The following is a 23,325-nucleotide window of genomic DNA, read 5'->3' as shown; positions in this document are numbered from 1 at the left end:
CAGATGCTGTGGTCTTAGCTTTTTGAATGTTGAGTTTTAAGCCAGCTTTTTCACTATTCTCTTTCACTTTCATCAAGAGGCTCTTTAGTTCCTCTTCCCTTTCAGCCATAAGGGTGGTGTCATCTACGTATCTGAGGTTATTGGTATTTCTCCCAGCAGGCTTGATTCTGGTTTGTGCTTCATCCAGTCCACCATTTCACATGATGTACACTGCATAGAAGTTAAATAAGTAGGGTGAAAATATATAGCCTTGACATACTCCTTTCCCAGTTTGGAACCAGTCGGTTGTTCCATGTCCGATTCTAACTGTTGCTTCTTAACCTGCATACAGATTTCTCAGGAAGCAAGTAGGTTGGTCTGATATTCCCATCTCTTGAAGAATTTTCCACAGTTTGTTGTGATCTACACAGTCAAAGGCTTTAGCACAGTCAATGAAGCAAAAGTAGATGTTTTTCTGGAATTCTCTTGCTTTTTCTGTGATCCAACAGATGTTGGCAATTTGATCTCTGGTTCCTCTGTGTTTTCTAAATCCAGATTGAACATCTGGAAGTTCTTGGTTCAAGTACTGTTGAGGCCTAGCTTGGAGAATTTTGAGCACTACTTTGCTATCGTGTGAGATAAGTGCAATTGTGCGGTAGTTTGAACATTCTTTGACATTGCCTTTCTTTGCGATTGGAATGCAATCCTTTTCCAGTCCTGTGGCCACTGCTGAGTTTTCCAAATTTGCTGGCATGTTGAATGCAGCACTTTCACATCTTTTAGGATTTGAAATAGCTCAGTTGGATTTCCATCACCTCCACTAGCTTTGTTTGAAATCTACTTTATCTGATATTAATGTTGCCACTTCTGCTTTCTTTTGATTAAGGCTTGCATGATGTATCTTTTTCTGTTCTTTTACTTTTATCTACTTATATTATTGTATTTGAAGTGACTGTCATTAGGTAGTACATAGTTAGGTCACTTTTTTTAATCCACTCTGCAAATCTCTGCTTTTAATTGCTATGACCATCTTCATGCAGTGTAATTATTGCTGTGTTATGGCTTAGCCTGCCATTTTAGATACTGTTTTCTGTTTTCTGTTTCCTGGGGTTACTTGAACATTTATTAGAATTCCATTTTGATTTATTTACTGTGTTTTTGTGTATCTCTTTCTATAGCTTTTTGTATAGTGGTTCTGAGTATTACATGATGTATACGGTCAACCCTTGAACAAGGCGGGGGGTTAATCTGTGCATAACTTACAGTTGGCTCACAGTCTCCACTATTGCTCTGAATCTCCAGCTTCAGTCAGCCATGGACTATGTAGTACTATGGTATTTACTTTTTTTTAAGTTTATGTTTAAAAATTACTTTTGGCTCTGGGTCTTCACTGCTGTGCGAAGTCTTTGTCTAGCTGTGTATGGCCAGCCGGGGCCACTGTGTGCGGCATGTGCAGGCTTCTCCTTCCAGCAGCTTCTCGCTGTGGAGCACAGGCTCTGCGCACCTGTGCGCAGCAGTTTCAGCTTGCAGCTGTAGAGCTCGGGCTCGGTAGCTGTGGCTCATGGGCTTATTTAGTTCCCCAGGGCATGTGGAATCCTCCCAGACCAGGGACTGAACCCATGTGCCTGCATTGGCAGGCTGATTCTTAACCACTGGACCACCAGGGAAGCTCCCAGTATTTACTGTTGAAAGATATCCCCCTATAAGTGGAACCACACAGATCAGACTCACATTGTTCAAGGGTTAATTGTGTATAACTTATCACAGCATATTGGTATTATTTTATGTTTGATTGAAGCATAGAGAAATTTATCTCCCTTCCTTTATGTGGTTCTGTATAAGATGATTGCCTTAATATATCCTCTACCTACATTTAGAACCACACGAGACATTGTTACAATTTTGCTTCAGCCATCAAACATAATTGGAAAATGAAGAAGAGAAGGAAAGCCTGTTGTACTTACCCAATAATTTCTTCATCATGTTCTTCCTTCCTTCCTGATGTTCTGAAATTCCTCCTTCACTGTTTGCCTTCTGGTTAGACAACTTCTTTGGAGTGCAAGGAGATTCAACCAGTCCATTCTGAAGGAGATCAGCCCTGGGATTTCTTTGGAAGGAATGATGCTAAAGCTGAAACTCCAGTACTTTGGCCACCTCATGCGAAGAGTTGATTCATTGGAAAAGACCCTGATGCTGGGAGGGATTGGGGGCAGGAGGAGAAGGGGACGACAGAGGATGAGATGGCTGGATGGCATCACTGACTCGATGGCCATGAGTCTCAGTGAACTCTGGGAGTTGGTGATGGACAGGGAGGCCTGGTGTGCTGCGATTCATGGGGTCGCAAAGAGACACGACTGAGCGACTGATCTGATCTGATCTGATCTGATTAAGCCATTCTTTTAGGGTGGGTCTATTGGCAACAAATTTTCTTAATTTTGTTTCATTTGAGAATGTTTATATTTCCTCTTCATTCCATAACAGTATTTTCACCAATATAGGATTCTGAGTTGGTAGCTCTTTTCATCTAGCACTTAAAAGAATATTATCGTGACTTCCTCTGACTTCCATGGTTTTTGATGAGAAATTTTCTGTCATTTTAATTGTTTTTCTAATCTAGGTAAGGTGGTGTTTTTCTCTGACTGCATTCAAGCCAGTCTATTTACAAATCTTCTCTTCCATTTGTGTATGATTTTTTGTGTGTGAAAAAAATATTTCCCCAGCAATATTGTATTGTTAGCCTTAAATAGGAATTACTTGGAAGTTTTAGTAAAATTATTTCATAATGAAACTACTACTTTAAGAAGGTCTCCAGTGAAGTAAAAAAAATTTTTTTATATTTATCTAATACCCCCCTCTAAGCCAGGGTACTTTATATTTTCAGATTCTATTAGCAAAAGTAATTTTTCATTCCTTTGACCCTATTTGAAATTTGGAGTCAAATATTTCAGTCTTTAATGTATATGCTGGAAAACTACCAAGACTTGAATTCAGTGAAATCTCTTTATGACTGTATTTTAAGTTATCTGTGTTACATTAGCATTTTACCTGAGGAAGTTCAAAACTTTGCAGGGTAGGAAAAGTATAAGTAACCAGAAATAACTTCAGATCTGTATAATAAACCAATTCCAGTTTGCTTTTGCTTTTTTAGATTTTTGTCTTCTATTAGGATTTAGGTTGAACAATTATTAAGTTGATAAAAGCATAACTTAATACTTATTGATACTTTATTAATAGTTATAGTATATGGAGTGAATTCTACCTTTTAGAATTATTAAAGTATTAAAGGACCCAGCTTTTTACAGAATGTATTTTGTTGTTCTACCGTTAAGTAATTCCTAATTTTTTCATTTAGTTACCACTTTGGAACAAAAATATCTTGCCAAAATATTAAGCCAAAACATTTCTTCTGTGGTTTCTTTTTCAGAGTTTGAGTATGTTATGCTTTTTAGCAATTCATAATACTGAGCTCTTTTAGTCTGCATACTTTGGTTACAGCAAAAGTACAGGTTTAAAAATAAAATTATTTTCAAATACAAGGTTTTTTTTTAAGTTTTTTAATGGGCATTTAATAATGAATATACTGGTAACTACGGCCATCTTCATATTGATTTTATAGCCTTCTTAAAAATAAAAAAAGAACTTAAAAGATTGAGACTTTCCTTGTGAATCACTTTGTGGGATCTTTTTCCCTTTTAAATAGTAATAATCATTCACTATTCAAGTTAAAATTAAAATAATACAGATGCATGTGAAATAAAAGGGAAAATCTCTTCTTTCTCTTCTTCTATCCCACCAGTCTCAGCTCACCAGAATCTACATAGCCTAATCTTTTGGCTCAAAAATGAACTCTTCTTCCTTTTTAAAAATAGAAGCAGTACTTAAAAAAAAAAAGATCTTAAACGGAAGTTCAATATATTGCCAGATCACTAAGTTTTTTTCCCAAAGGCAGTGAGTAGAATTATGGTGGTACTTGTGTACCTCCTGGGAAAGCTCTTGAGTTCTGTGCTAATAATTTGAGAACTCCTGTTTCTTTTGTGCTTCTGATAGTTAAAAGTAAGAAATTAGTTGAACATTTTATGAAGGAGACATACTCTGGTGTTTAAAAGCATATATTTAAAAAATAGCCTTATATTCCTAATATAAATGTTGCTTTGTCAGAAATTTCAACATTTGGAACAAATTTTATTAATAATTTCTAAATAAATAAAGTATAATTCAAATTAGGTTAGTTAGGATTAGTGTCCAGAAAGCTGTTAGAATTCACATAATGCTAAATGTAAAGTTGTTTTCTGTATTATCTAATTGTTCGGTTGTTTTAGACATACTACTGAAATTAACTCCTGCAATGAAAATATATGTTTTTGTTTATATTTTCTTGATTTTATTCATTTTCTTTCTGTGTTGTGGTTTTTTTTTTTTTTTGACAGGAACTTTGAGGTGTAATTTGTGTTATTATACAGTCTGCCACTTACAGTGTATAATTTAGTGGGTTTTAGTATATTCACAGAATTGTGCAACCATCACTACATTTAATTATTAATCCTTTTCATCACCTCAAAAAGAAACCTTGATTCCTTCTGTCGTACCCCTCCCCAGCCCCAGGCAACCATTGGTCTACTTTGTCTCTATAAAACTGCCTATTCTGGCATTCCATGTAAACGGAATCATATAATATGTGTTTCACTTGGCAGAACGTTTTAGGTTCATCCATGTTGTAGTATGCATCAGTATTTCATTCCTTTTTATAGCCAGTTATTAGCCCATTGCATGGATATGTGTGTGTATGTATGTTGGTCACTTAGTTGCGTCTGACTCTTTGAGACCCCATGGACCCCTCTGTCCATAGGATTCTCAAGGCAAGAGTACTGGAGTGTGTTGCCATTTCCTTCTCCATGCGACCTTCCGAACTCAGGGATCAAACCTGGGTCTTCTGCATCGCAGGCGGATTCTTTACCATCTGAGCCACCAGGGAAGCTTGTATGGATAATGCTACATTTTATGTGTCAATACATGGGTGGGCTTCCCTGATGAACTCAGTGGTAAAAAATTTGCATGCCAGTGCAGGAGACATGGGTTCGATCCCTGGGTCGGGAAGATCCCCTGGAGAAGGAAATGGCTACCCACTCTAGTATTCTTGCCTGGGAAATTCCATGTACAGAAGGGTTACAGTCCATGGATTCACAGAAGAGTTTGACACAACTTAGTGACTAACAGCAACAAAACAATACATGGACATTCAGGTTATTTTACATCTTTTGGCTATTAAGAATAATGTTGCTATAAACACTTGTTTAAATATTTCTTGTGTAGATGTAGTATTTTCCTTTCTCTCAGAGTGGAATTGCTGGGGCATATGGTAAATTTCATGTTTAATTGTTTGAGGAGCCACCAGACTGCTTTCCTAAGTGGCAGCACCACGTTATACTCCCACCAGCAGTGTGTGAGGGGTCCAGTTCCTTCACAGCCACGCCAGTACTTAATGATCGTTTTGATTCTAGCCATACTAGTGGAAATGAAGTGATATCTCATTGTGGTTTTTATTTGCATTTTCCTAAAGTAATAATGTTAGACCTCCTTTCTTGTGCATATTGGCCATTTGTTTATCTTTTTTGGAGAAATGTCTATTCAGATTCGTTTCCCATTTGTTAATTGGGTTCTTTGTTATTAATTTGTGAGAAATCTTTATATATTCTGAATACAGATTCCTTATCAGATAAATGAACTGCAAATATTCCTCCTGGTTTATGAACCAGAGCATTCTTACAATATTGTGATTAATATAGAATAGTTAAAGCTTATATAAACTTTTTAATTTTCAGAAAGTGAAAATGTTTAGCACTTGAACTTTTCTAATCATGGGTTCATCATTAATGTTTCAGGGGTTTACTTCGGGCTTGTGCCTTAGATCAGTTCTCGAACATTATTAAGCATTAACAAGTGGTGCGGATGCTGTTGGTTCCTGACCCTCTGCCTTAATGATCCCTGTTAACTATCACAAAATATTAGAAAAATGCTGATAAGTAGCAGTTTCTACTTATCTACTAGATAAAATTTAGATTTATCCTCTCTTGTTTGCACATACAATTTGCATATATTTGCATATACAAAGTTTCTTATACTATTTAGCCATGGTTAGTGCCTCAGTTATTTGGTTCCTTTTAAAATTCATGCATACACATACTTTTCTTCCTAGGTTTGTCTTCCTTCAGATCCTCACAGTTATTTGAACTTAAGAAAATAATCTAATAATCAAAGAATGTTAGAACTTAAAAGGAGCTTTACAGATCATCCAATTAATTCCTCTTCTCTTTGCCCAGATAGAAATTAATTAAATCACTTAATCCAAGATTACATAGTTAATTAATGGTAGGTATAGGTAGTTCTTGGGGCTTCCCTGGTGGCTCAGACGGTAAAGCATCTGCCTGCAATGTGGGAGACCCCGGTTCGATCCCTGGGTTGGGAAGATCTCCCGGAGAAGGAAATGGCACCCCACTCCAGTACTCTTGCCTGGAAAATTCCATGGACTGAGGAGCCTGTTAGGCTACAGTCCGTGGGGTTGTAAAGAGTCGTACACGACTGAGTGACTTCACTTTTACTTCACTTTCACTTTCATAGGTAGTTCTTAGTAAATTTATTTCTGATAATTCTTTTTTGAAGGAAAGTACAAATTTATTTCAGCTCATATATTTTTAGTGATTTTCAAATACAGATCTCCTTGGCAACATTTCTTCAGATAATAAAAAGCTTACTATTTTTGGAATGACTTAAAAATTGATTCTGTGCTAAATAGTATCTAATTATTTTACCGTGTACCAAAAAACCCATAAATTTAGCCTGGCAGATAATTTGGCTTTTAAAAGTATGATTTATAGGTGTTTTTGTTTTCTCTTTTTCTCTCACCTTTATTAAGGTATAAGTGAGAAAAGTTGTATATACTTTTAAGGTATATAATGTGATATTTTGATATATATTTACATTGTAAATGATTACCACAGTCAAGCTAATTAACATTTCCACCAGCTCACACAGTTATCCTCTTTTTGTGTTGTGAGAACACTTAAGATGTCTCTCAACAAATTTCAAGAATATGATACAGTATTATTGAGTATGGTCATCATGTTGTATATTAGATCTCCAGAACTTACACATTTTGCATTACTGAAGTTTTGTGTAAAGGGGACATTTCCCTTTATGGGTGTCTTTTCTCTTCTGTTTTTAAACAAAGGAAGCATATGAGGAAGAAGATAGATGTTTAAAAATATGTGCTAGTGAAATGTGGGACAGAATTTCATGAATAAACTTATGTAAAACAGAGTACAGTGGGCAGGTTAGTTATTTCCTGGAGACATGTTACACCTATTAGAAAATTCAAAGGCAGTGATAAGAAAAAGACATGTAATAGGAAAAGGATAAAGCTATCTGCCCTCCCTCCCCAACTCCTCCCCACGTGCCCCCTTTAAAAATCTCCCTGGCCAAAGTCTGTGTAAGGGAAGAGACAGTCTTGCTTTCACCAGTCTAAGTTAATAGGCTAATAGATGTTCCTTTTAATATTTACAAAAATACTAAAGTCTCTTTTTTTCGTTTAAAATGAAAGTCACTCAGTCGTGTCTGACTCCTTGGGCTTTTTGACCCAATGGACTTTACAGTCCATGGAATTCTCCAGGCCAGAACACTGGAGTGGATAATCTTTCCCTTCTCCAGGGGATCTTTCCAACCCAGGGATCGAACCTAGGTCTTCCTCATTGCAGGCAGATTGTTTACCAGTTGAGCCATTGTTTAGCCCTTCACTTTAATAGTTAAGCGATCTTTTTTTTTTTACTTTTTGCCCAAAATAGTTAATCTGTGTTGTTTCTTTCATAGGAGTTTGCTTAGCCAAATAGGTAGCTGTATATAAACATCTAGTTTTTTAGACACCAACTGTGAGATGTGTGGAAAGCACTGTTAAACACTAAAAATAGATGGTGAAAGCACTGCTGCCTGCCTGCCTGCCCTTGGTCTGCTCCTGCCTAGGCTTCTATATAGCCAGTGGCCTATTCCAACTATGCTGTAATGTTTCTAAAATCATTTTTATGCTTCATTGTAAAAACTCTTAATTCTATCTTCTTTGAACTGTGAAACAGTTCTGTCCTATGTCAATCTCAGTTTATGTGGAACTGAAATAATTTTTGTCTTAGAACCAAGTATTCCAGTTAAGTCTTTGGGCTTATTTTCATCTTTTAAATTTGCCCTAGATTAGGGAACCTATTACTAAAGTAGGAAATGTAAATCTGCCCCCAATTCAAAAGAGAGTTATTTCAGATAAAAATTTTTGAATGTGGCCTGCAGAATTCAGGTGCTTAAGAGCCACACACTGCCGGGTTGTTAGTTCATATAATCTAGGAAACATGCCTCATTCTAGCCCTTCGTAACTGAGCTGACTTTCCTGCTTGCCTAATCATAGTGTCTCTTTCTCCAGGAAGACTTTTTAGATGAACTCCACTCATCTACCAGTCCTCAAGTAATTTATCAAGAATCCTTAGACATTCTCATGAGTCTGAGAGTTGTTACGAGATTTAAACAACTTTGTGTTTCTCCATAGGTATAGATACTAACGGACTTTCCAGGTGGAGCAGTGGTTTAAGAATCCACCTGCCAATGCAGAGACACAAGAGACATGGTTCAATCCCTGGGTCAGGAAGATCCCCTGGAGTAGGAAATGGCAGCCCACTCCAGTATTCTTCCCTAGGTAATTCCACAGACAGAGGAACCTAGCAGGCTGCCATCCAGGAGGGTCACAAAGAGTTGGACACGATTGAGTTTGCACGCACACACACACATAGATACTAGTACTGTACATCTGAGACCTGGGATCGATCCCTGGGTTGGGAAGATCCCCTGGAGAAGGGAAAGGCAACCCACTCCAGTATTCTGGCCTAGAGAATTCCATGGACCGTGGAGTCCCAGAGTCAGACATGACTGAGCGATTTAAGAGTGTCTATTGGAGGGTGAGTTTGAACATGATCATTTTGAAACAACGACAAAACCTTTTTGAAATTTTGTAAGTAGCATATTTGAGCAGCAGTTTAAAATAAAGATTTTAAAAACTGTGTTTTCTGTGATTCTAGGTAGTTCTTTAGAGGGACCTTCATGGAAACTGAGGGGATTGATGAACTAGAGGTAGGGGATACCACACTCTGTTTAACCAGGGCAGCTTTACTCTTACTTGTGTTATGCATTGTTGTTCAGTGTAGATTTCTCTTGGAAGCTTGCCTCTCCCTTCTAAAAGTTGTGAAAGTCGTAGGACTAACAGGTTTATGATTTGGGGTTTTGGAGGGTAAACAGGATGATGTGTGTGGCTGACTGAATTATTATTATTATAGAAGATCTGTAAACAGATCTTCTCTAGTTAGCCTGGTAAGAAGTCCTCAGAAGTTATTAATGATGATTGGGGAATGCTACTCCAGGACATCTTTGACGAATAAGTCAGTAGTTCTCAAGTTTTTGATCTGATAACTCCTCTACACTCTTAAACAATTATTGAGGGTCTCAAAGAGCACCTTGTATATGAGTTATGCCCATGAATTTATATTTAAAAAATAAAACACTTAAATTTATTTTAAAATAGTTAACTCCTTACGTATTAACAATAAATTTTTTTTATAAAATGTATTTCCCCAAACAAAAAATTTAGTGTCATTTTTTACATTTTTGCAAATCTCTTTTTCGACTTCATAAAAGAAACAACAGTTTCTGGTAGTCCAGTGATTGAGACTATACTTCCACTGCATGGCACACAGATTCAATCCCTGGCTAGGGGACTGAGATCCTGCATGTTGCATGGCAAGGCCAAAACATAAAAAATTAGAAAAAGAAGGAACAGATTCTCTTCATTCAGTTGGTTGTGATATGCTGTTTTAGTTGAACTGTATAAAGAAAATACAGCCTCATGGCTGTAAATAGTTGGGAAGGGAAAAGGTTTTTCAGATATTATGAACATTTTTCTTTGACATCAGACCCCACAAGTTTCTTATTTGCAATGTGGAGTCTAAAACCGTGGCAATGAACTTTCTTTTTCCTGAACTTAAAGTTGCAATGTACCCTTGTAGAAACCTAACTGCTGCTCCATCACCCTCAAAAGTTGTTAAGTGATCTGGCCACTCCTATCTCTGATCTCATCTCCAGACCCTCTGCTGGCTCTGCTTGCTATTTGTTTCTCTGAACAGTCTCCTTCATTGGGCTTTAGTGCTTGCTGTTACCTCCAACTTCACAGCAAATAAATTCAGTCGAGATCAGTCACTCTGTCCTGTTGGCTCTTTGAGACCTCATGGACTTCAGCAGGCTAGGTTTCCCTCCATCACTAACTCCTGGAGCTTCCACAAACTCATGTCCATTGAGTTGGTGATGCCATCCAACCATCTCATCCTCTATCATTCCCTTCTCCTGCCTCCAATCTTTGCCAGCATCAGCGATTTTTCCAATGACTCGGTTCTTTGCATCAGGTGGCCAAAGTATTGGAACTTCAGCTTCAGCATCAGTCCTTTCAATGAATATTCAGGGTTGATTTCCTTTAGGATTGACTGGTTTGATCTCTTTGCAGTCCAAGGGACTCTCAAGAGTCTTCTCCAACACCACAGTTCAAAAGCATCGATTCTTCGGCACTCAGCTTTCTTTATGGTCCAACTCTCAACATCCATACGTGACTACTGGAAAAAACCATAGCTTTGACTAGATGGACCTTTGTCGGCAAAGTAATGTCTCTGCTTTTTAATATGCTGTCGAGGTTTGTCATAGCTTTTCTTCCAAGGAGCAAGCGTCTTTTAATTTCATGGCCGTAGTCACCATTTGCAGTGATTTTGGAGCCTAAGAAAAGTCTGCACTGTTTCCATTGTTTTCCCATCAGTTTACCACGAAGTGATGGAACTGGATGCCATGGTCTTAGTTTTTTGAATGTTGAGGTTTAAGCCAGCCTTTTCACTCTCCTCTTTGACTTTCATCAAGAGATTCTTTAGTTTTTCTTCGCTTTCAGCCATAAGGGTGGTGTCATCTGCATATCTGAGGTTATTGATATTTCTCTCAGCAGTCTTCATTCTGGCTTGTGCTTTATGCAGCCCAGCATTTTGCATGATATACTCTGGATAAAAGTTAAATAAGCAGGGTGAGAATATACAGCCTTGACGTGTACTCCTTTCCTAATCTGGAACCAATCAGTTGTTCCATGTCCGATTCTAACTGTTGCTTCTTAACCTGCATACAGATTTCTCAGGAAGCAAGTAAGGTGGTCTGATATTCTCATCTCTTGAAGAATTTTCCACAGATTGTTGTGATCCACACAAAAGTTCTAGTGTAGTCAATGAAGCAGAAGTAGGTGTTTTTCTGGAATTCTCTTGCATTTTCTGTGATCCAGTGGATGTTGGCAATTTGATCTCTGGTTCCTCTGCCTTTTCTAAATCCAGATTGAACATCTGGAAGTTCTCGGTTCAGGTGCTGTGGAAACCTAACTTGGAAAATTTTGAGCATTACTTTGCTAGTGTGTGAGATGACTGTAGTTGTGCAGTAATTTGAGCATTCTTTGGCATTGCCTTTCTTTGGGATTGGAATGAAAACTGACCTTTTCCAGTCCTGTGGCCACTGCTGAGTTTTCCAAATTTGCTGGCATGTTGAGTGCAGCACTTTGACAGCATCATCTTTCAGGATTTGAAATACCTTAGCAGGAATTCCATCACCACCTAGCTTTGTAGTGATGCTTCCTAAGGCCCACTTTGCATTCCAGGATGTCTGGCTCTAGGTGAGTGATCACACCATCATGGTTATCTGGGTCATTAAGACCTTTCTTGTATAGTTCTTCTGTGTATTCTTGTCATCTCTTAATATCTTCTGCTTCTGTTAGGTCCATACCATTTCTGTCCTTTATTGTGCCTATCTTTGCATGAAATGTTCCCTTGGTATCTCTAATTTTCTTGAAGAGATCTCTAGTCTTTCCCATTCTATTGTTTTCCTTTATTTCTTTGTACTGATCAGAGGAAGCCTTTTTTAATCTCTCCTTGCTATTCTTTGGCACTCTGCACTCAATGGGTATATCTTTTCTTTCCTCCTTTGCCTTTCACTTCTCTTCTTTTCTCAGCTATTTGTAAGGCCTCCTCAGACAGCCATTTTGCCTTTTTACATTTCTTTTTCTTGGAAATGGTCTTGATCACTGCCTCCTGTACAATGTCTCTAACCTCCGTCCATCGTTCTTGAGACACTTTTGTCGATCAAATCTAATCACTTGGATCTATTTGTCACTTCCACTGTATAATCGTAAGGGATTTGATTTAGGTCATACCTGAATGGTCTAGTGCTTTTCCAAACTTTTTTCAATTTAAGTCTGATTTTTGCAATTAGAAGTTCAAGATCTGAGCTACAGTCAGCTCCCGGTCTTGTTTTTGCTGACTGTATAGAGCTTCTCCATCTTCGGCTCCAAAGCATATAAGCAGTCTGATTTCTGTATTGACCATCTGGGGATGGTCATGTGTAGAGTCATTTCTTGTGTTGTTGGTCGAGGGTGTTTTGCGTTCTCCTGGCAAAACTCTCTTAGCCTTTGATCTGCTTCATTTTGTACTCCAAGACCAAACTTGCCTTTTGCTCCAGGTATCTCTTGACTTCCTACTTTTGCATTCCAGTCCCCTATGATGAAAAGGACATCTTTTTTTTTTGGTGTTAGTTCTAGAAGATCTTCTAGGTCTTCACTGAACCATTCAACTTCAGCTTAGTCAGCATTCTGGTTGGGACATAGGCTTAGATTACTCTGATATTGAACAGTAGAGATCATTCTGTCGTTTTTCAGATTGCACCCAAATAATGCATTTCAGATTCTTGTTGACTTTGAAGTCTACTCCATTTCTTATAAGGGATTCTTGCCCACAGTAGTAGATGTAATGGTCATCTGAATTAAATTCGCCCCTTCGGGTCTATTTTAGTTCACTGATTCCTAAAATGTCAATGCTCACTCTTGCCATCTCCTGTTTGCCCACTTCCAATTTACCTTGATTCCTGGACCTAACATTCCAGGTTCCTATGCAGCATTGTTCTTTACAGCATCAGACTTTACTTCCATCACCAGTCACATCCACAGTTGGGCATTCTTTTTGCTTTCACTCAGCCTCTTCTTTCTGGAGCTATTTCTCCACTCTTCTCCAAATAAATTAGATATTGTGTTCAGTCGCTCAGTTGTGTCCAACACTTTGTGATCCCATGAATTGCAGCATGCCAGGCCTCCCTGTCCATCACTAACTCCTGGAGTTTACCCAAACTCACATCCATTGAATCAGTGATGCCATCCAGCCATCTCATCCTCTGTCGTCCCCTTCTCCTCCTGCCCCCAATCCCTCCCAGCATCAGAGTCTTTTCCAGTGAGTCAACTCTTCGCATGAGGTGGCCAAAGTATTGGAGTTTGAGCTTCAGCATCACTCCTTCCAATGAACACCCAGGACTGATCTCCTTTAGGATGGACTGGTTGGATCTCCTTGCAGTCAGTCCAAGGGACTCTCAAGAGTCTTCTCCAACACTACAGTTCAAAAGCATCAATTCTTCGGTGCTCAGCTTTCTTCACAGTCCAACTCTCACATCCATACATGACCACTGAAAAAACCATAGCCTTGACTACACGGACCTTTGTTGGCAAAGTTATATCTCTGCTTTTCAATATACTATCTAGGTTGGTCATAACTTTCCTTCCAAGGAGTAAGCGTCTTTTAATTTCATGGCTACAGTCACCATCTGCAGTGATTTTGGAGCTCAAAAAAATAAAGTCAGCCACTGTTTCCACTGTTGCCCCATCTATTTGCCATGAAGTGATGGGACTGGATGCCATGATCTTCGTTTTCTGAATGTTGAGCTTTAAGCCAACTTTTTCACTCTCCTCTTTCACTTTCATCAAAAGGCTCTTGAGTTCCTCTTCACTTTCTGCCATAAGGGTGGTGTCATCTGCATATCTGAGGTTATTGATATTTCTCCTGGCAATCTTGATTCCAGCTTGTGTGTCTTCCAGCCCAGCGTTTCTCATGAGGTACTCTGCATACAAGTTAAATAAGCAGGGTGACAATATACAGCCTTGACATACTCCTTTTCCTATTTGGAACCAGTCTGTTGTTCCATGTCCAGTTCTAACTGTTGCTTCCTGACCCGCATACAGGTTTCTCAAGAGGCAGGTCAAGTGGTCTGGTATTCCCATTTCTTTGAGAATTTTCCACAGTTTATTGTGATCCACACAGTCAAAGTCTTCGGCATATTGAATTAGGCCCACCCTAATAAAGACCCTGCTTTCAAGTAAAGTCACATTCTGAAGTAGTAGGAATTAGGACTCCTGGTATGAATTTTTAGGGGACACAATTAAGTCCATAACAGTAATATTGCATACTTTATTCAAGTATTCTCTTACTGATGGATGTTTGCTTTCTAGTTTTTACCACTATGAACAGTGCTGAAGTAAAATCATTTTATGTATATTCTTTTATTTGGTTAAGATAAATCCCAGGGGTGTGTTTTCTGGGCCATAGAATTTATTTTTAATTTTGATAGTGGTTGCTGGATTACTTTTCAAAAAGCTGTTATCAGCATTTCTGCCAGCAAGGTAACAGAATAATCTTTTCTGAACATTCCTGTCAACAATAGGTGTTATTGATCATTTAATTTTTGCTAATAAAATATTCTCTAATTCACATTTCTCTTGATTCTGTCGAATTTGAGGAACATTTCGTATATTTGTATAGGGAAAATTTTAAATGCAAAACTTCAGTAAGATTGTAAAAGTTATTTTAAGAAGAAAAACTTAAACTACCATCTGAGTATGTTGCCAGTTCCCACTTAATAATGAATTGAGTTTCAAAAGTTGATTTGTGAATGCTCGTGATTTGAAAGGCACTCTCATGGAAAGGCAGTGATAGGAACAGTGATTGTCAACCTACGCTATAAGGCATGCAGTATAGATAGGATACGGTCCTACTTTATTGGAGGAAAGATATTAATGGTATTTCTGCATTAGCCACCACTTATGTGCTTATGGGAGGTATTGATTAGTTGTATGTAGGTAGACTATTTCGTGTACATTGAATAATAATACATATTCAATTCATAGGAAAGCTTAGATATACTTAAAGACTGTTGCATATACTTTAGTTACAGTGACTACAGTACAAATATATATTTTTGTATTTATTTATTTATACAGAAAATGTTACACTGCCAGATTTTATGACAGCCTTCAGAAGCTGTTTACAACTGATACTCACTAAAGGTGTGTGTGTGAGAGCAGTTACAATATGCATCACATATTTATCTATGTGTTGGGGTGGCATTAAAAGAATAAAGAAAAAAATTCTTTTGTTTATTTATGTGTACTTGATGTCTCATTTCAGTAGACTGAGGTTCAAAATAAGATCCTATTTTTAAAAAGTAAAAGCAAATGGCTGGATCCCTCTTATTAAAATATAAGCTTAGTGAGAGCAATTTTGTGTATCTTGTTCACTGTTTGATCTCTGACATTTAAAATAGCACCTTATACACAGTAGACTTTCAGTAAAAATTTTCTGGATGAGTCCCAGTTTAGGGGGAGAAAGAACTTTTTTCTTCATTCTTTTAATGCCCCCTCCACACACTGATAAATATGTGATGCATGTTGTAAGTACTCTCTCACACACACCTTTAGTGTATATCAGTTGTAGATAGCTTCTGAAGGCTATCATAAAATTTGGCAATATGACATTTTCTATATAGTCTTGGATCATTTGAGTACCATTTAGATTCATTTGAGTACCATTTAGATGGAATGGAACACTTTAGCTATAACTGCTATCTTATGGAAGAGAAGTTTTGTTTTGTTTTATACTATCTGTATAGGAAGTGCTACTTCTGCCTGCTCATTAAAGAAATCTCTTTAACAGCCATCTTCTTTGAAATAATAAAAAACAAAGTCTGTATTTCAGGAATTGGTTCTCTGCTTATCTTTAAACATTTATCATTGCCCTTGTTTTCCAGTCAGAGGTTTTTGAAGTATTATTTTGTTTTTAAGGAATTAAAATAATTTATTAGTCTCTTGTGTAAATGAACTTTATGATCCTAATTTGACAGATTTAAGATGTGATAAAGGTTAATCTCTAGAAATTTAGATGAACAGTTCACATCATGCATTATTTTCTATTTAAGCCTAATCCTTTGTTCGATTTATTTACCTGATACGTTTTATTTGACTCTTAGTAACCATCAATGGGAAGATCCCCTGGAGAAGGGAAAGGCTACCCACTACAGTATTCTGGCCTGGAGAATTTCATGAACTGTATAGTCCATGGGGTCGCAAAGAGTTGGACATGACTGAGCGACTTTCAGTTCAATTCAGTTCAACCATCAGTGAATAAAACCGTTTGAATTTTAATTTCTAAGATTTCATGTATCATGCTGCTGCTAAGTTGCTTCAGTCGTGTCCAACTCTGTGCAACCCCATAGATGGCAGCCCACCAGGCTCCCCTGTCCCTGGGATTCTCCAGGCAAGAACACTGGAGTGGGTTGCCATTTCCTTCTCCAATGCGTGAAAGTGAAAAGTGAAAGTGAAGTCGCTCAGTCATGTCTGACTCTTAGGGACCCCATGGACTGCAGCCTACCAGGCTCCTCCGCCCAGGGGGTTTTCCAGGCAAGAGGACTGGGGTGGGGTGCCATTGCCTTCTCCATCATGTATCATACAACATGTCAACCTTAATATTTTAACTATATGTGACTGAATTACAAGCACTATCATGGTCTGGGGTGTTTTTTTTAAAAACATTAGCATTTCAACACAGTAATTAAATACAGTTGAATTGATTCTACATAATAAATGTTGATTTTAGTTCTGACTGCCTTTATGTTGAATGATTTCTGCTTTAAAAGTTCATGCTCCTGAAATCAAACAGACTCTGTAGCCTTCACTACCACTCGTTTTCACTCTTAATTCAGAGGAAAAGATATTTTATTACTTTCACCCCTATAACACAGAGGCTTTGAGTGTTCCCTGAATGTCAGAGGTTTAGTGTGAAAAACAAAGAGAAAATGATTCTGTAAGTAGATAAACAAGGCCTTGCCTAATGGGAGCGTCAGTAGAGGAAATTTACAAGGGAACAAGTAATTATAATTCAATAAGACAAACCCAGTAACAAAAATGTGATACCTAGTACAAGGATTAGCATAGAGCGGAGTATAAGGCCCATAGATCAGGGGAAATTTTTGATTAATCTCTATATATCCAGCCTGGTATTTAATAGGTTCAATAAATCAGTTAAATGAATGAGATTAATACTGCCTTAGAAAGAGACAAGAAGCAAACAAGTCTTCCCAAATGAGATGAGATCTGGGTTTTGAAAATCAAATAGGTAGACAAAAGGGCAAGAGAATGAATGATAGCCACGGAGAACAGTGTGAAAACTGCATGCCATGTTTCACAAACTGCAGATAGTATGAATTCCTTCAGCGTAAAGTGTAAACTGAAGAGCAGCTAAAGATGGAGCTGTATTAATGAAGAATTATATAATTTCCAAGGGTCTTCTTGAAAAACAACATTTTTTAAAATGTAATCTGATCGATTCACATTTTCTTGAATACTTTCTAAAATGTGTTTTGAGGTACCTAAATCACTTTTTCAAAGCACTTGGGTATTTTTTAAAGTTAATTAGAATTATTGTTAATTAAATATTTTTAATCTTAATATTTCTTACCTCTAGCAATTTAGCTTTATGTCAGATTTTTAGTATATTTATAATATTACATAATACATGGGATCTTTTGTGTAATCGAAGATCATTTTACCCATTTTGAATGGGTAAGATGATTTTACTTGTTCAGATGATAAGATTCATAGTGCTGCATTTACATTTATGGTATGCTGGTGTTACTTAAAAGTATGACCACATACTCAAAGCCAAGTTTTATACAGAGGCCCGCTATATAAATAGATACATTTCATGGACATTCTATTCCTTATGCTGATGGAGCTACTAGACACTCCCCATATGCCTCCAAGGTTTGACAGTCTATGGTTTAGTGGAAAGAGCTTTGCCCTAAATACCAGGAGGCCCAGTTCAGCATTGCTCGTTAGCTATGAGGTTGTGGGTGTCTCCTTTTTCACTTCAGTTCAGTTGCTCAGTCATGTCCGACTCTTTGCGACCCCATGAATCACAGCACGCCAGGCCTCCCTGTCCATCACCAGCTCCCGGAGTTCACTCAGACTCGTCCATCGAGTCAGTGATGCCATCCAGCCATCTCTTCCTCTGTCGTCCCCTTCTCCTCCTGCCCCCAATCCCTCCCAGCATCAGAGTCTTTTCCAATGAGTCAACTCTTCGCATCAGGTGGCCAGAGTATTGGAGTTTCAGCTTTAGCATCAGTCCTTCCAATGAACACCCAGGACTATTTCCTTTAGAATGGACTGGTTGGATCCCCTTGCAGTCCAAGGGACTCAAGAGTCTTCTCCAACACCACAGTTCAAAAGTATCAATTTTTTGGCACTCAGCTTTCTTCACAGTCCAACTCTCACATCCATACATGACCACTGGAAAAACCATAGCCTTGACTAGACAGACCTTTGTTGGCAAAGTAATGTCTCTGCTTTTTAATATGCTGTCCAGGGTAGTTATAACTTTCCTTCCAAGGAGTAAGCATCTTTTCATTTCATGGCTGCAGTCACCATCTGCAGTGATTTGGAGCCCAGAAAAATAAAGTCTGACACTGTTTCCACTGTTTCCCCGTCTGTTTCCCATGAACTGATGGGACTGGATGCCATGATCTTCGTTTTCTGAATGTTGAGCTTTAAGCCAACTTTTTCACTCTTGTCTTTCACTTTCATCAAGAGGCTTTTTAGTTCTTCACTTTCTGCCATAAGGGTGGTGTCATATGCATATCTGAGGTTATTGATATTTCTCCTGGCAATCTTGATTCCAGCTTGTGCTTCTTCCAGCCCAGCGTTTCTCATGATGTACTCTGCATATAAGTTAAATAAACAGGGTGATGATATACAGCCTTTACGTACTCCTTTTCCTATTTGGAACCAGTCTGTTGTTCCATGTCCAGTTCTAACTGTTGCTTCCTGACCTGCATACAGGTTTCTCAAGAGGCAGGTCAGGTGGTCTGGTATTCCCATTTCTTTCAGAATTTTCCACAGTTTATAGAAGGACTGTGTGAAATAACATCTATCAGTTCAGCTCAGTCGCGTCCAACTCTTTGCAACCCCATGAATTGCAGCACACCAGGCCTCCCTGTCCATCACCAACTCCTGGAGTTCACCCAAACTCACGTCCATCGAGTCGGTGATGCCATCCAGCCATCTCATCCTTTGTCGTCCCCTTTTCCTCCTTCCTCCAGTCCCTCCCAGCATCAGAGTCTTTTCCAATGAGTCAACTCTTCGCATGAGGTGGCCAAAGTACTGGAGTTTCAGCTTTAGCATCATTCCTTCCAAAGAACACCCAGGACTGATCTTCTCTGGTTTTATAAATGTGTAGCTGTATTTTACGTGATGCTGGATCCTTAAATAGGAATGTAACCCCAATTATAGCAACTTTTCCAGGACTATCTTAGTGAAACTGGGGCCTGTCTATGTTGTTTTTCATTTGTGAGATATAGGTCTATGTGTAAGATAGTTCTTCTTATTCAACTTTTATAATAAGTTCCTCTCTCCATCCCCCATGTCATAGTTGAGATTTTGGTAGGATAGGCGCAGATATCTAGCCCAGAATTTGGTGTATGGGTCTAAAACTGAGGAGAAAAATCAGATTTGGAGTCATCAGTCCATGGGGCTGCGAAGAGTCAGACATGACTGAGCGACTAACACTTGAACTTTTCATGTAGGTGATAAACATACGGGAGTAAGTGAGATTAGTTAGGGGAAAGAACAGAAGGAGGGAGCAGACAGACAAGGATGGACTCCACATTTGAGGGGTGAAGGAAAATATGTAACTCTAAGAAACAAATGGAAAAAGAAACAGAAATAAAAAGAAGCAGTTGGGATTGTGTGTCACTGATAAGAGAGAGTTTAAAAAATGAAAAATCGAGCCCCCTTCTCCCCCCCACCACCAAAAAAAGCCTGTCATGTAGTTTTAGGGTGCACCTTTCAAGGAAGATTAAGTCAACCTTGAAGGTAAAGGGTGTCTACAAAAACAGTTTAAACCAATGAGGGCATGCAGTTATATGTATAAAAGTAAAACTTTTGTCAAAAGTTCCGTTCATGTTTTGTTTTAAAAAAAGGTTTTTAAAATCTTGCTTAGTGTTGAAGAGGAATCCATTTACAAAGTCTGTTACCTACACACAGAATGCTATGGCTGGTGAATAGAAAGCTGAGAAGCATCTGGGTTCTGGTCTGTACTCCATCCATTATTTTAACTGCTCAAGCACTCAGTCGTCTAATAGGGTGGGAGATCTGTAAACAGATCAGTTATTGTCAGGTAGGTAATTGCTATACCAGAGATGACAAAAAGTTCTTGGGCAAATGATTTACGCCTTTGGGGGCTCCGTTTCTTTACCTGTAAAATAATAATAAATTATTATTTATAGTTGACGTAGCACCCTTCACACAGTTTTGCATTGCTGTAATGTTACTTGCTTCTAATTAAAAAGTATAAGTGCATATATGTGTTTGTATACATATCTGTGTACTTCTAATGTATGTTAAAAAATTCATTATATGGTACACTTGATAAAAAAAAATCTGTCTGTACACTGAGGCTGTCAGGCCCTCAGCTAATGAAGTGTATACAGTAAGATAGACCATACTAAATGCTCTTGGTTAGTGAGTGCTGTCTACTTTAATCCAGTGAGAGTTCTACCATCCTTTGAAGAGTTGAGCATTTTTGAAACATGTTTGTCTTCTGAATTTTATTTTGCTGCCATTTTAAAAAGTAGGGAGTGGTTTTGACCCATAATGAGTGACAAAGGGATACAAGGAAAGACTGGCCGGCCGGTTATGAAATTTAAGTTTTATGAAGAGCGGTGGCTGCGATGCCTTCAAAGAAATGGTTGAGGAAAACGAAGGTAAAGAGTGCGGGGCATTTATGAATAGGTGACCACCAAGTTATCTTCCTGAAGCATGGACAGTCTCTCATTGTCAAAAGTGCCTATTTTGTGTCCTTTGATACAGGGTGACTTTGTATTCAAGGCATTTATTAGCTTGTATTATGTGCCCTGTACAGTGCTAGTTGCTGGAGTTACTTTGGTGAAAAAAAAAAGATACAGGCCTCTTGAATGTTACGATTTGGTAGGAAAGATAGAGTTAACAAGGGACACATCGGAGGTCAGTTTTGCCCAAGCACTGTATGGAGCCAGCGTTCTAACTACCACTGGTTCTGGACAAAAACCATGTAAACTGCATCGTTTATCTCTAGCTTAGCCTCTCCCTCCCTCTCAGTATTCCCACACTCTAGGATAGGCATAGTTTAAGGAAAAAATTTTGAAATTTTGTAATTAAGTATCTGAATCTCTAGAAACATGTCAATAAGCATGTATAGTGCATGTGACTAGGAAAAAGGTTAAGAATTCAGGCTAGGGAAATAACATTGAAATCTGTATTTGCAAGCCAGACTATGTTCTTGAATACAAACCCCACACTTGAAAAAATTACTTGCTTTGTTTATTTAATCAGGTTAAACAAACCTTTAATTACTTTGTGTTTATAGGTTCAGGGGCAAGTTCATCCAACTCTTGAGTCTAGTGATGATGCTCTTCAGTATGTTGAAGAATTAATTTTGCAGCTATTAAATATGCTCTGCCAAGCTCAACCCCGAAGTGCTTCAGATGTAGAGGTATGATTAGTTTTGCCTTGTATCTAATATGTGTGTTTATTGTAATGTCAATATAGGGGGGAGGTGTTTGCTCTTCAGTTCCACACAGTGTCTAATGGTATGTTTAAAATGATGACTAGATTTCTTTTAACTTTGTATTGAGTGTCTGCTAGCTTGTATATGTTTTTGCATCAAACTATTCCATTATATGCTTTTAATCTAAAGTCAACTCTTATTGACCTCTAAATACTACTTCTTGATGCTAGAATGACAGATATATTTAAGAGTGGAATATATCCAAGTGTTTCTTTTTTTCTTGTTGTTATTTCTTAAAGTCAGCTATCATTTCAAAAGCATTTCAGCCAATCCTTCAATCTTCAGTGCTCTGTGTATTTTTAGATAGGAAGTGAACCCCTCCCCACCAATTGAAAGGGAGGGAAACATCAAAATTCTAGGAAGGAAGATGTCACAAATATGACATGGCTCCTGTCTTTTTATGGCTTGTAGAGTAGTGGAGATACAGGTAGATGTATGGGCAATAACATAATGTGATGTCCTGTGAGTAAAGGGTATGTGGGAAACCATAAAAAAAAAGCAAACTAATAATGCAGACTTTGGGGCTTAAGTTTGGATTCTCAGAAGAGCCACTTAAATTGAGTTCTTAAGGAGTCAGGTTTGAGAAGAGAAAAAAAGAAGGTTTGAAGTACCAACTATAGAAAATGGGAGAAAGAGCTGGAAATATAAAAGGAGTTTTCTGGCAATGATGTAAGGTCATTTGACTTTGAAGATCTTGAATGTATAGTGTACAAATCTTTGCATTTCTATGATATTTCTTTTGTGGTCCTTGTGTGGGCTCAAAAAAGACAGTTGAATGGTATTTCACCATGGCTTTACAGTGACAGAACAGTAGGGCAAGAGGGTTGTGGAAATTAGTAATAGTGCTTTACAACCCTTTTCAGGACACAACACACTAGAGTGTAATGATGACTGTGGTACACAGTGGGTGGGGAGGAGGTGGTCTCTGTGTACCCCTGCTGTGTTCTCCTGAGGCAGTTAGCAATTGATATATAGTTATATCCAATAGGAAGCTCAGCTGAAAAGAGCATCAGAGAATCAAATTGGATAAGAGAAAAAATGAAATTTAATAACAGCTGATCTTTGAGCGCTTGCTCTAAACGCTTCTGTGTTTATATTTCATTTAAAGTTTTTAATAACCCCATGAAGATGGTACTGGTTTTCCTGTATTAGAGTATGAGGTCCAGAATATAAGTTCTTATTCACTACCAAACCCCCAGCACCCAGAACAATGTCTGGCGCTGAGAAGGCACTCAGGAAATATAGTTTGAATGAATTAATGTGGAAACTGAAGCATAGAGAGGTTAAATAAGTTGCCCATGGTTATAGCTAGTAAGCAGTGAAGCCAAGACTCTCATCCAGAAAGTCTAAACTACCGGGCATACATTCCAGTAAACTATTTGTCAGTTAGGAGAGGGGCGGGTAGATTGGAAAAACATGGAGGGAACAGGGATTTCCCAATAAGATCAGAGAGTTGATAACACTAGAATACCTGATAGAAATAGAATAGATTGGGATCAGAGACAAA

The 23,325-nt window shown here is 38.1% G+C and overlaps 1 protein-coding gene across 3 annotated transcripts in view; it reads left to right on the top strand.

Moving 5' to 3' along the window:
• Window positions 1-23,325, top strand: part of SOS1 (SOS Ras/Rac guanine nucleotide exchange factor 1) — a 127,770-nt gene that overhangs the window by 30,818 nt on the left and 73,627 nt on the right. For all 3 annotated transcript variants that reach the window (XM_061432139.1, XM_061432137.1, XM_061432136.1), the window contains exon 2: window positions 21,618-21,743. In XM_061432139.1, coding sequence (XP_061288123.1) covers window positions 21,618-21,743 — 126 coding nt within the window. The remainder of the gene's footprint in view (window positions 1-21,617; window positions 21,744-23,325) is intronic.

This window comes from Bos javanicus, chromosome 11 (assembly GCF_032452875.1).
Source record: "Bos javanicus breed banteng chromosome 11, ARS-OSU_banteng_1.0, whole genome shotgun sequence".
NCBI lineage: Eukaryota > Metazoa > Chordata > Mammalia > Artiodactyla > Bovidae > Bos > Bos javanicus.
This window is presented reverse-complemented; position numbering and strand designations above follow the sequence as displayed.